This window comes from Limulus polyphemus, unplaced genomic scaffold, assembly GCF_000517525.1.
Source record: "Limulus polyphemus unplaced genomic scaffold, Limulus_polyphemus-2.1.2 Scaffold736, whole genome shotgun sequence".
NCBI classification, from domain to species: domain Eukaryota; kingdom Metazoa; phylum Arthropoda; class Merostomata; order Xiphosura; family Limulidae; genus Limulus; species Limulus polyphemus.
The window spans coordinates 171,119-184,328 of NW_013666346.1; the positions used below are offsets into that span (position 1 = coordinate 171,119).

Consider the following 13,210-nt stretch of genomic DNA (forward strand, 5'->3'; position numbering starts at 1 on the left):
TGATTCATCCTTTCATACAGTATAACCTTTTTTTTAGCCTTCCCAAAGTCTCTGATTGGGTAAAAACGTTTCAATTCACTTCAAATTGGTTGACCCAGGAAAAAAAATAATAATAAATACGATAAAACAGAAAAAATTTAAAATTCCATAAAGACACCGTCAAATGTGATAAAAATTTTAAGTTGCTTGATATGATCATGATAAAAACAACGCAGAAGAAAAATTCATATTACTTTTTATAAGAAACAATTCAATAATAGGCAAAGTAAATTAGGAACAATAAAAGTTAAAAGTTCAATGAAATTGTCACAAATCATACAATTACTAAGACATTTGTACAAAACAAATTAAGTGACTAACATACCCTCTAAGAAACAATGGCTGTAACTGAAGAACAGATAAAATATGAAAATTATCCCCAAACATCGATGATGCAAGACTGAAATAATTTTTCTTTGTTCCCGTCCCTGTTTCTCAGAACCTGTAATCAAAATATCCCTCAAAACAACGAACAAATACTTAGATTTTCTTATAACAAGTGCTTTAGACAGAAAATGACAAAAATTAAGTGACTAAACGTTATCGATTTGTCCTAGGTTCATTGGGTCCTAACAGATTGGACTAGGACTACAAACCAGTGTTATGTACGTCAATAACCTTTTTCAGCTTTAGACGTTAAGGCTATTAAGAACAATCAAAGTGAAAATCAGGCTCTAGAACTTAAAAATATCACACCCAACCTAGTCTCGTCAAATGCCACGAATTCGTATTTCATAGAAAAAGGATCTTACTTTCGTTTCCTGGAGTATCTATTCTGAACTTCACGGGAACCATAAACCAGTGGCATTTTTTCATCCAAATTTATTGAACGAGGAACCTCATGTTCGATCAATCGAATATTCACTGGATATTTAAGAAACTAGTGGCCAATTGGAAGCAACTCATCTTAGAACATTGACCCACGTGCTCCATGGTTCCACAGAATGGAAAACCAGTTCTTAATCCCTTGTCTTAAGCAGTTGAATTGATGGCATTAGAGCATTCATTCTATGATACATTAAATATAACATGCCGACTTTTGATGACGATCCTAGTCCATGGTTCATTAGAAGCAACTTATTACTTCCTGTTCCAAGAAGATGAAAAATTCCTTAAAATTTTACAATAGCTACTCCATGGTTCAACAAGGGCCAAATACCATCTACCGAAGCTACTTGTTGTCCCAGGCTTGCCATCAGTTGTTCTAGCATTTCTGTTCTACCTAATGTAAAAAGGTAAAAATAGGAACCCTTGTTACTTTATAGCCAGGGCCCGGCATGGCCAGGTGGTTAGGGCGCTCGACTCGCAATTTGCGGGTCGCGGGTTCGAATCTCCGTCCCACCAAACATGCTTACCCTTTCTGCCATGGGGACGTTATAACGTGACGGTCAATCCCACTATTCGTTGGTAAAAGAGTAGTCCAAGAGTTGGCAGTGGGTGGTGATGGCTAGCTGCCGTCCCTCTAGTCTTTCACTGCTAAATTAGGGATGGCTAGCGCAGATAGCCCTCGTGTAGCTTTGCGCAAAATTCAAAACCAACAAACAATTTTATAGCCTCTCCTGTCACAAGTCCTGTTGGTGATTTCCTCGTCACAAACATCGATAACCTTTCTCTCTGGAAAGTAGCTATCAACTAACTGGGTGATTAACTCTGTTATATTGTGTGTAAACAATATCCACATGAAGATATGGCAATATATATCTGTGAAAAGATATATCTTGGGTCGGATTTCAACCCTTGACCTCTCACACGCCAGGCTAACCCACTAGCGCTAGCTAGTATGTCACTTTTTAACAACTCAAACTGCTACATTCTTCCCCTCTCACAAACAAGGCCTGTCCTCGGGCCTAATTTCAAGGTTGTTGGTCAGCCACTAGTTGATCATGAATGTGGTAAGTTTTATGTCAAATATACTTCTTCATCTCGACACCTCTTGAACACTAGGTGAATTCTCTACCAACTTGTATATTCCGCTACTCTTTACCAATGGCAAGTGGGATTGACTGTAAAATTATAACTCCCCTTCCCCCAGCTGAAAGGGGAAGCATATTCGGTTACTGAATTCAAACCCGCGAACACAGGTTGTGAGTCAAGCGCCTTAACCACCAGGCCATGCCATGCCCCGTCACTGTTAGAGACCTAATTAAGATGATATTCAGTCCTGATGAAGAGAAAATACGAAGGAGCATCAGACAAAAATTCAATGGTTGATGAAACTTGGTTTAATTGTTTCGTTCAGTTTGCGTTCAAAATAATTTGATTTCATTTACTCTGCTAAAAAAGGCAGTTCATAATTGTTATAAATCTGTTTTTATAAATGATTACATGATGTATCAGCACAAAGTGAAATAAGATTAAAAACAACAAAACATAGTATAAAGCTATGTAATAAAAGTCTCGTGTCAACAAAATTACATCTTGTACATAATTTGGCAAATCCCTCTCTGTATCTAGTCCACCAGCGGATCAACGGTAAGTTTCTGAACTTAAACTGCTAAAATCCGGGGTTCGATTATTCATGATAATTAGAGTACAGAGAGCCCATTGTGCACATTTCGCTAAAAATAATCATCAATTCTTTATCTTGGGTCTCTGTCACTTCCTGATAGCAGAGACATCTAGTTGTGGTTCGTATTACTGAGCTCTGAGAGTAGAACAGGACAAAAGTCGCCAAGAAAGACTGATGATAGAAATTGAGATGACCTACAAAAAAGATATTGTTTTGTGCGTATTGTTACTGTTTGCTATTGTTCTTGATAGTGTGTATTAGTTAGGAGTTCTCTGACATGCAATTATAAAACTTAGCTGTAAACTGAAAAGTTAAAGATTGAAGTGAACAATCGCGATCAAGTACATGTTGTTTTCAAAGCTCATAGAAGTGTGTAAGCTGATCCTGATACTTAGATGGAGTGGTTACTGATTACAAGATAATCGACAGATAGGTTACTTAAAGCTTAGGTTGATATTAATGTAGTTTATGTTGGTAAGATAAAGAGTAAACAATAAAAATAAGTAACAAGTGTAAAACTAACATTATTGTTGGGTATGTGAGCCGGATTAAATCATAAGTAGCAAGTGTAAATCTAACATTATTGTTGGGTATGTGAGCCGGATTATCCATAAGTAGCAAGTGTAAATCTAACATTATTGTTGGGTATGTGAGCCGGATTAAATCATAAGTAGCAAGTGTAAATCTAACATTATTGTTGGGTGTGTGAGCCGGATTATCTATAAGTAGCAAGTGTAAATCTAACATTATTGTTGGGCATGTGAGCCAGATTAAACCATAAGTAGCAAGTGTAAATCTAACATTATTGTTGGGCATGTGAGCCAGATTAAACCATAGGATATAGATTACAGTTGAATATTACACATAAAAATCCATAAAGAAGAGAAGACCAGGGACAGTAAGGATACTAGGTTGGGGAGGTTAAGAATAACTTATTAATGTAGTTAAGGTCAGCACTTGACCAAAAGTAAACTGTGACTAGATGTTTACGCATGAGGTATTGATGATTATAAAAGTAAGACGTTAAAGTTCACAGTAATTAAAATAGTTAAAAAATAAAAATGTATATCATAATGAACTAATGAATATGGGACAAAACATAACTGTGTTAGGAGTCAGGACATAAACAATTTTTGAAAGCATGGGATAAGCATTAATTATAAGCTTAGACTAGAGATTGAAAAGGTTGATAGATATCGGGATAGTTTTATGCTGTAGTTAATTTTTTTGTTGTTAGGAGGAAGACTATATTGGGTAACAAAAATCTTGTCTTAGCTAGAAATAGTTTCAAGAAAACAAAGAGATGCAGATATCATTCTTATGGCAAAGCTATAATACACTTTTATAACTTCTTAATATTTCTTTTTTTCACATTCTAGTAATTTAGGGCAATTATTTTAGGGTAAAATCTTAGTCACTTCCAAAGCATGGTGACTTAGAAAGACTCCTTAGTCAGTAAGTGTTCGGTGCATTTGAGAAGTTATGAGAAAACCTGTTGCTTCTGCAGTTTTTGACAACCTTACAGTCGTATTGATCTGACAGAAAGGGAAACAAAACTGTTAACTATCACAGAAGTCAGGACCAGTAAGGAAGTTTGACTGTTTTGTGCGTAAGTTTGTGTATCTCTGAAAAGTGGAGACCTCAAGCCACATTTTATCACAGTACTTCACTCTAATTATATGTGTGGTTCCAGTTCCTCTGAAGAAAGGTGGATAACACAAGGAAGAGATACACACAATGATCCTACAGTCTCCCAGGTGGTGCAGTCAGAGGTCGTCTGCAGGTTCACAACCATTACGATGGATATCACAGCCAAGATGAGTCGGGCCATTGGAGCAACTAGTTTCAGTAGCAGAACCAAACTTCACAGAAGTGATTCTAATATGACCAGAGCCACAATCAAGAATCAAAATACCATCATCAGTAGAGACAAATGATTTATGAATTCCACCATCAGGGCAGAACCAGGAACGTCCTACATTACAAGTAAAAACAAAAAAGTTTTGAAAAAATTATGGATGATGTAGGGATGACAATGACAAAGAGTAGGGATGAATACACAAAACCATACAAAAATCCCTACATGAGTAAGCAAATATTTCCAAGAAAAACTTTTATCTACAACTAAATGTTAAATTATTTTCATTTGCACGAATTCAGGCTTGAATAAAAACATTTAAACTAAATTGTGCTGTAAAGTCTTACAAGGTTAATTCCCATAAACTTGTAACATTGACTCAGTGGCTATTTATGTAGGAAGTTTTTTATAGTTTTGTGTATTCATACATACCTTGTTTCTGTACTTTTTAGCATTGCAATCCGTACATCATCCTTATTTTTCAATTTTTTAAAATTGTTTCCCATCTTTTTTTTAAACAATACCAATGAATATTTTATAATGAATGGCAGTCGCTATGGAGTATGGAGACAGCAGTTTTAGTCTGGCGTGATGATTCGTCTTGATAGATATCATATGTTGAAATTAGTGAAACATTATACTGCTTCTACACTCTCCAAGTTAAAATGCAATATTATGGTGTGTAAATCATCGCAACAACTTTAAGCATTGGTGAGTTAGCCCTTCTGGCTCCAGAAGCAGAATAATCAGTCGAACATTTGGTTGTCATGGTACTCGCCGGTACTCTACTTTAGCGATGTATTTTTTCGCCTAAACTGAAGGCCATAATAGCTTTGTAAAACATCGAAAACCAAAGTAAGGTATTTATAAAAAAAAATTCTTAGATTGTTATAAGAGAGATTTGAGACTCTGATGAGCAATACATAATATGCATCGGACATTTTTTTCCAGCCCATTTCTACATATACTAAGCACTACAGTACTTAGTGATGCAAATCATCCTTTTGAAACCATTGCTGGAATCCACCCTCACAAAAGAAGAAAAACCAGCAGCTCAAGGAACAAATGATTCGGTTCCATTTAGGTATCAGTAGTGATAAGGATAACTGTAAAAATATCAGGAGCCTTCTCATTGAACAATCCTTGAATTATTTCTCCCTGGGCAGGTACTTTTTTTTCACTTGCGTTATTGCTAGAATCAAGTCGACATATTTAGATATGTCCACTTGGTAACACCCTATATATTAGGTATTTGGGCCATAAGTAGTAAGTGTAAACCTGAATTTACTTTTAGACATTGTTTAACACCCTCCTATCTATTTATACATGTGATATCACTTAGTAACACCACCAGAGCAAACGCAATAACTCTCACTGAATACTCATTTGCTATTTAAGTGAATACTTCACGCTAAATACTTGACTTTCACAGGCACTCTACTACACGATATTTCTTAAAGTTTTTTTATCATTACACCATCATTATTAGCAGCTTTTTCTAGCAGACGTCTAAATTAAAACACTAAAAATATAACATACAACAATACTTACAGTATGATTGGGGCTGCAGATAACAAATTACTCTATATGATCACCCAATTCTCATTATTTGTTAGTTACTATTTATTACTAACTAGCTTGCATCCTAGATTTTGTCTACTAACCTTTTGTGTGTTTAAGGAAGTCCAAAAGGACTATATGACGGTTGTGACCAGGGTTCAGACCTGAGCCTTCTTTTAGTACTTTCAAGAATGAACAAGATTTGTAGTACCCAAGAAGATGGCGAGAAAAGGGAACAGAAATATATACATACTATAACCCTATTGATATTGAATACCCAGAAAATTCAATAAAAATTAAATTGAACACAATGAACAGGAAGAAAACTACTGACAGCCATCTTTCCATATATCTACGGTCTTATAACGGATCCACAAGACTCTGTAATAAGAAAATCTGCAATAACACATAATGCCAGAGAAAAAGACTATACAATAAATTGGAATTATCCTAAAATAATCGGATATGATTCACCTTAGACTTAGTAACTTAAGTGATAATAGTGTTACGACAGCCGAAGTCACGCGACGCTGGGAGCATGCGCGCTGGAGTTTCTAGAAGGATAATGAATTTTCCTGGCAACTCTAGTTTGTTCGAGGCGCCTTCTTTTTTCGTTTATAAGCCTGGCGAGAAAAACCAGCGCGAGCGGGCAGATAGATTGAAGAGATAGATAATTGAGTCAAACGAACAGTAGGCACCGTAAGTAAAGTGTGTGAATCACTGCGATTTATAGCGTGTGTTATAAAGGTTGTTAAGTTTAAAGTGACTGTGGAAGTTCTGTGTATTACAAAGTTGTATCGAGAAATAATAAACTAGTTTTAATTAAGAAAGAACTTGTATCGCTGAAGTTCCTCCGGAATTACCGGAAATTAGCAAACGACCAGATACGTAACAATACACTCGGCAAGCCTAGTAGATAATTTCGTAAAACCAAGTCACTACTCTTAAAAGTATTCAAATAAGTTAGTCACTTAAAGTCCTTACGGGAGAGATACATACGAAATTTGATTTTCTCTAAAAAATGAATATTTATTGATCTTATAATATACCTACGGCCCCAAAGTACAACAGACTGCAATTATGGACCCTCGGATTCTTAATTAAGTTACCACTCGCAATGGATTTTAATATAATGAAATAACGTTTTCCTCACCAGAGGGCAGAAAGAATAACCGAAATACAGGCACACGTGAGTGAATGTAGTATTGAGTGAACGTATTTCATGTGTTTAAAATAGCGTAAATAATGCATTAATATAATAAATAATAATAAAGTTAATATTTTTCTTATTGTTTTGAGAAAGGTTGGTGATAAAAATATTGAGCTTTTCTAATAAGTAGTTACATCTGCTTCAATTTGAAAATTGAGCTTGAAGTTGAACTTGTTAAGAACTAAAGCCTGTAAAGAAGATTCTTGATGAAGTTGATGTTTTGCGTGCTACAGTGTAATTTTTAGCTACTGCTCTAAAACTAAAGTATAGACAAAAAGTGTAGGCAAAAGTCTGAGTGAATTTTAATTTTAGAATTTTTAGCTATAACGTTAGTGTGAAATCACAATGGGTGTTTTCTGTTACTGTTAGTTTAACACTATGAATTATGATGGTATTGGTAGTGTTAGAAATTATTAGGTTGTCAGAAAAATAGAAGAATGTTGGGTAATACTGTAACTATGCCAATATTTTGATTCTACTCGTACTTCTACAAGTTCTAGTGGTTCTTCTTAATGCTAAAGTTCTATATTAAAGCTACCCAAATGCATACGTTGTCTGAAAATTTTTATTATTCTCTTGGTCAATATTACTTTAGTTCTGACATGGCATCAGGACATTTATATGGGACTTCCCTGTTTTGGAGAGATTAACATAACATAATGTTTTGGGACAAAATGAGACCTATTGGTCCATCTCGGCTGTCCCATCCTCTAAACTAGACTAAAATTATTGATAAGTAAATTAAAAACAAATCTTAAAGCCATTTCTTATCATCCATATACTTATCAAGCTTTCTCTTAAACTCACTTAAATTTACTGCCTCCACAACATCCGAAGGTAACCATTCCAAAGACCAACCACCCTGTTAGAAAAATAAAACTGTTTCAGCTGAAGATGCCTCCTACCCTGCCAAAATTTATATTTGTGTCCCATTGTCCTACTATTCTCATTGTTAAATATAAAAAAGGTGATATATCAACACTATCAATTCCCTTTACAATCTTAAACACCTCAATCAGATCCCTCCCTAACTCATATTTTTTCAAAAGAAAACAATTTGAGAGATTTCAGCCTCTCGTCGTATGACAACTCTTTCAACCCAGGCACCATTCTAGTAACCCTCCTCTGAACTCTTTCCAACAATTCCATGTCCTTCATTAGGTAAGGAGCCCAAGACTGAACATATTACTCCAAATGTGGCCTAACCAGTGACATATACAATGAAATTATAACCTCTTTAGTCTTGTATTCAGTATTTCTGTAGATACAACCTAAAACCCTATTTGACCTACTACTAGCAACAACAACACTGCTTGGATGTTTTAAGAGACTGATCAACTATTACACCAAGATCCTTTTCTTTCATGGCAGTATTAAGGTTATTTCCAGCTAAATTATACTTATAATTCAAATTATGATAATCCACATGCATTATCTTGCACTTATTATAATCAAAACCCATTTGCCACTTATTTGCCCAACTCACTAAATGATTTAAATTATTTTATAAATTAGCAACATCCTCTTCACAGCTAGCAACATCCAAGATCTTAACTTAATATCATCTGCAAATTTATATAATTTATTGATCATTCCTTCATCTATATCATTGAGCCAAAGGTACTCCATTGATTAATCTAGTTTGATTGAATTCCATTTGTAACAATAATCTGCTGTCTTCCATCCAGCCACTCTTTTTATCCAATTTGCTAACTTATCTCCCACACCTATAGAGAATTATTTTTACAAACCTTTTACGTGGCACCTTTTCAAATGCTTTCTGAAAATCCAGATACACCAAATCTACACCTTTACCCTCATCTACATAAGCAGTAGCCTTATCAAAGAATGTCAAAGTTTTGTAAGGCAAGATTTTCCCTTAGTGAAACCATGTTGACTATCCAATAAAATTCTAAACTTTGTTAAATGGCTTTGCAAAGCATTTTTAACAGATTTTCCAAACCTTTTCCCACAACTGATGTAAGACTAATGGGTCTATAATTACTGGGACTATTTTTATCACCTTCCTTGAAAAGAGGAGTTACATTAGCTAATTTCCAATCCTCTGGTACCTGCTCACTATTCAAGGACTGACAAAGAATAGTAGCAAGTGGTTCACATATCCAATCCTTAACCTTCTTCAAAACCCTTGGGGAATATCTGGCCCAGGAACCTAAAATTTTTTAATATTTCAGTAAGTTTTAGAATTAATGTGATTATCTTATTTTCATCTAGCAACTGTTCAGGACAAGGAATATTGTTTAAATTGTAATGTGTAAAATTTAAAGCAAAAGTAGAATTTAGTAAACCTGCCATTCCATAATCTTTAGATATGAGATTTCCCTTATCATCCATCAAAGAATTCTTACTGTTAAATTTTACACTTTCAGCCAACTTTTTTTTCCATGTACCCTTAATTTCCTGTTTGGTCAACTTTCTTGACCTTATATAATCTTGCAAGTCTCCTGTTGTAGCAGTTAATTTAAACTTCATAAATTTATAATGCTTTTCATTCATTTGATCACTTATATCCTTTATGAGCCAAAAGTTTTTTTCATTGCAGTCATTTTTTTTCTATAAGAAACACGTCTATCTTGAATTTAAAAAAAAATTCTATATTTGATAAGTATCTCCAATTAATGTAGTTGCCCAATTCACATCAGATAATTGTTGTTGCATTTTTCAAAATTTGTGAACAAAATCTCATTATTTCTGATCTCTATATGCAGTTAAACATTGAACCTATTGAACAATGATCACTTGCACCCAGATGTTCCCCAATTTCTACCCATTCAACCATTTCTATATTAGAAGTTAAAAATAAATCTAAAGTAGCATTGTTTCTAGTAGGTTTCCTAACCAATTGGTGAAGAAAACATCCCAAACACTTTTTAAAAACCTGTCTCTATCATGGACTCTTAACATTTCCCAATCTATATGCTTGAAATTAAAATCTCCCATAATTATCATCTCATTTACAGCTGAAATATTATTCTCACTAGGAGTTTTACATTGATTTCATCAGTTTCATTTGATAGTCTGTAATACATTCTAGCTAAAATTCTTCTCTCCCTATATCTGCTAACAGAAACTCAAATAAATTCAATCTTCCTGCCATTTTCTTTGATGCCCTCAACTTCATCTGGATGTAATTCACATTTGACATATAAGCCACTCTTCGCCTTTGTGCTCCTTTGCTATTAAACAACCTATAATGCTCTATGTCAAAGAAATTTCTCCCATAAGAGTTTTCTATATTCAACTAAGTCTCAGGCATTCCCATTATATCAAAATCCTCCATTCTGACTGATTCTTTAAAATCCTTTATTTTATTTCTTATACTTTCATCATTCCAATAATGACAGTCTATCCTTAAAACTACTGTCATGGCCTGATTATAGGGTGATCTCGAATGTAAGGTGACCCCCTATTTCAGAAACCATGGGAAAGAAAAAAATTGAGTGTCATAACATCCTTTTTTAGGTCAACAAAATCAGTACTGTAACTGAACAGCCTGTAAATGGATTAGTTGCAAGAATTGGCAATGACCTTGAGCAAGCATTTGGCATGCATGTGTAGAGGAATGCTATCTGGACATTCAGGAATGTGACAGGCTAGAGTAGGAGAAGAGGCCTGTGGTCAGCCTGTGAACTTTACAGCCTAATTATTAATCAAAAAAACATTGCCTTATATTCAGACTAATATATCTTAACTTTCTTTCTACACAACACTTTTCTCTGCATCTTATATTTTTTGCATTTAGTTTATTCTGCCCCTCATTACTGTCTGGTCCTAGCACAAAGGTGCTCTTACTACTTTGTTTATAATCCTTGCAAACAAGTCAGCTCCTACCATAAATGTAAACCAATCATTTCCAAAAAACCTTGAATTCAGTTCTAGTGACACACTTATAATTTCATCTCCACAGGTAACTCTTGATGCTATCCCTTACACAATTAAGTTATATATTCCTCTGTACTTTCTATTATAATAGTAAATTTCACTTTCATATAAGCATGGTATTCTTCATTATTGAATCTTTGTCGTTCATTATTTAAGTATACGAGTTAGATAACATTTTGAAGATGCTTGTAATGACTGATTACATTAAAAAAAAAGGTTCTGTTATTCAGAATGTTCTGAATGAGCTAGAACATGAAATATAGTTTTGATATTGTGAAGTGTGAATTATGTATTTGGGGTAAGGAGTTTTGAAAGGACTTATTGTGTGAAAAGATCACTGGTGTGGAAGTAGTGATTTAGATGTGATTATTGAAAAAATCATAAAGTCTTCAGCTGAATGTTTAGCTGTGGTGAAAAGAATGAGTAGTTACACATCCAGTTTATAAAATATTACCTGTATATGTAGTTTTGGTCCTTTTTTGTTAATGAAACTGTGAGTTTGTAATGTATGTATGTTAATTTGAACATATTTTGTTGTCACACGGTATAATTTTACTTGTCCATTTACAGATTTTTGATCACACAAAGTACAGTCAGTTATAATGCCAGAGCTCATTGTGGATGGGATTAACATTACCAACTTAACTGATGATGAACTTTTTGTGTGGTTGAAAGAAGCTGGAGTGGATGTTGGACCAATTATTGGTAAGTGTCAGTTAATAGTGATAAAATACTAAAGTTTTCATGTAACTGAATCATATTTGTATAAAGTGCATTATGATGATTGTGTAGTCACTCTTGGAGCAAAAATACATAATTTTATGATTGAAAAAACCTTTTAATGTGACTTTCATCAAAAAACTTATCTGCTTACTTGGTTAATAGTGTTTTGCACCATTTTCACTGTTCTTTATCCATAATACTTCAACAATCCTGTAAATCTTCAGTATTTACGTCATAAAAGTTTTACAGATACTTTATTGGTTTATATAATGTTTTCTACAACCAATAACAGCTTTAGTGTTTATCGATCTACTTTGACTTTTTCCCTTTGCATTTTTCTCCCCTCTGTAAGTCAGGTTCTGTCAGTAGGGATACTTTATTTTCACAGGTTCACCTACCTTATTCTTTTCTATGAGATATTTGCCTGCCCCCTTTCTTCACCCCGACATTTTTGGAGGTATTCCTGGTTCCATTGACTCCTAGGCTGAGGCTGCCCATTATCAATCATCACTATCATCTTTAGTTTCCCAATTGACTCAAACCCTCCCTCCATCTCTATTCCTTATGCAAACTACTCTGATTCCTGACTTTGATTCCCACTTCCTGGCCTTTCTCTTCCACCCGTCCTACGTCTAGATGATGTCAGACTCGGTGAGATCATTGATGACTACCTTGTAGGTTTGTGACCTATTGCAGCTTACACTTTTCTGCTGTCAGATGAGTTACTCATGTTCTCTTATCTAGGGATTTTCTTTCCATTTCTCTTCTCTTCCCCCTCTCAGTCCTAATCCTGTTTTCCTTCCTATTCCTTTCACCTCTGGCTATTTTCGACATCTCAAGGAGGTGGTGTTGGGCTTACTGGACAAATAAGCCATAGAGAAGGTGTACAACCTTCAGGGGTTTTACTCTCATCTCTTTGTGACCAGAGACTAGCATCCTGTTAGCAACCTTACCTCCCTCAATCACTTCCTAGTCATCCAACTCTTTAAGTTGGAAAAACTTTCTTTCTGTCCATTGGTAATTTTTGCCCAGACTGTGGATGACCAAGGTAAATGTTTTGAATGTGTTTCTGCATATCCCAATTGCTGTGTTCTAATGACATTTCCTTCACTTCATACACCGGGATCGTACCTTCCAGTTTTGAACTCTTTTGTTTGGCATAGTATCCACTCCTTACATTGTCAGCTGCATTGTCAGAGCCCTCACTTGTCATCTGCACAGACTAGAGCTGCAATTCCATTTCTACATAGACAGTTGGCTCCTCCTGTCCCACACCCAAGATGAGCCCAACTTTCTTCTGCAGGAGGCTGCCCATCTTGGATGGCTCGTTAAAATTTCCAAATCATTTCTCATTTCCACCCAATATCTTGTTCACCTGGAAGTTTTCTTGAACTTCGTTCTCAGCCAT

At 34.9% G+C, this 13,210-nt stretch overlaps 1 protein-coding gene across 3 annotated transcripts in view; it reads left to right on the top strand.

The window, feature by feature from the left end:
* Positions 1–2,740: 2,740 nt before the first annotated feature.
* The window catches only part of LOC106460257 (emerin homolog 1-like), a 21,664-nt gene continuing 11,194 nt past the window's right edge, over positions 2,741–13,210 (top strand). The window contains exons 1-2 of one of the 3 annotated variants that reach the window (XM_022386929.1): positions 2,741–2,763; positions 11,650–11,784. In XM_022386929.1, coding sequence (XP_022242637.1) covers positions 11,682–11,784 — 103 coding nt within the window. In that variant the 5' untranslated portion in view covers positions 2,741–2,763; positions 11,650–11,681. The other 2 variants (XM_022386926.1, XM_022386928.1) reach the window with 2 other exon arrangements.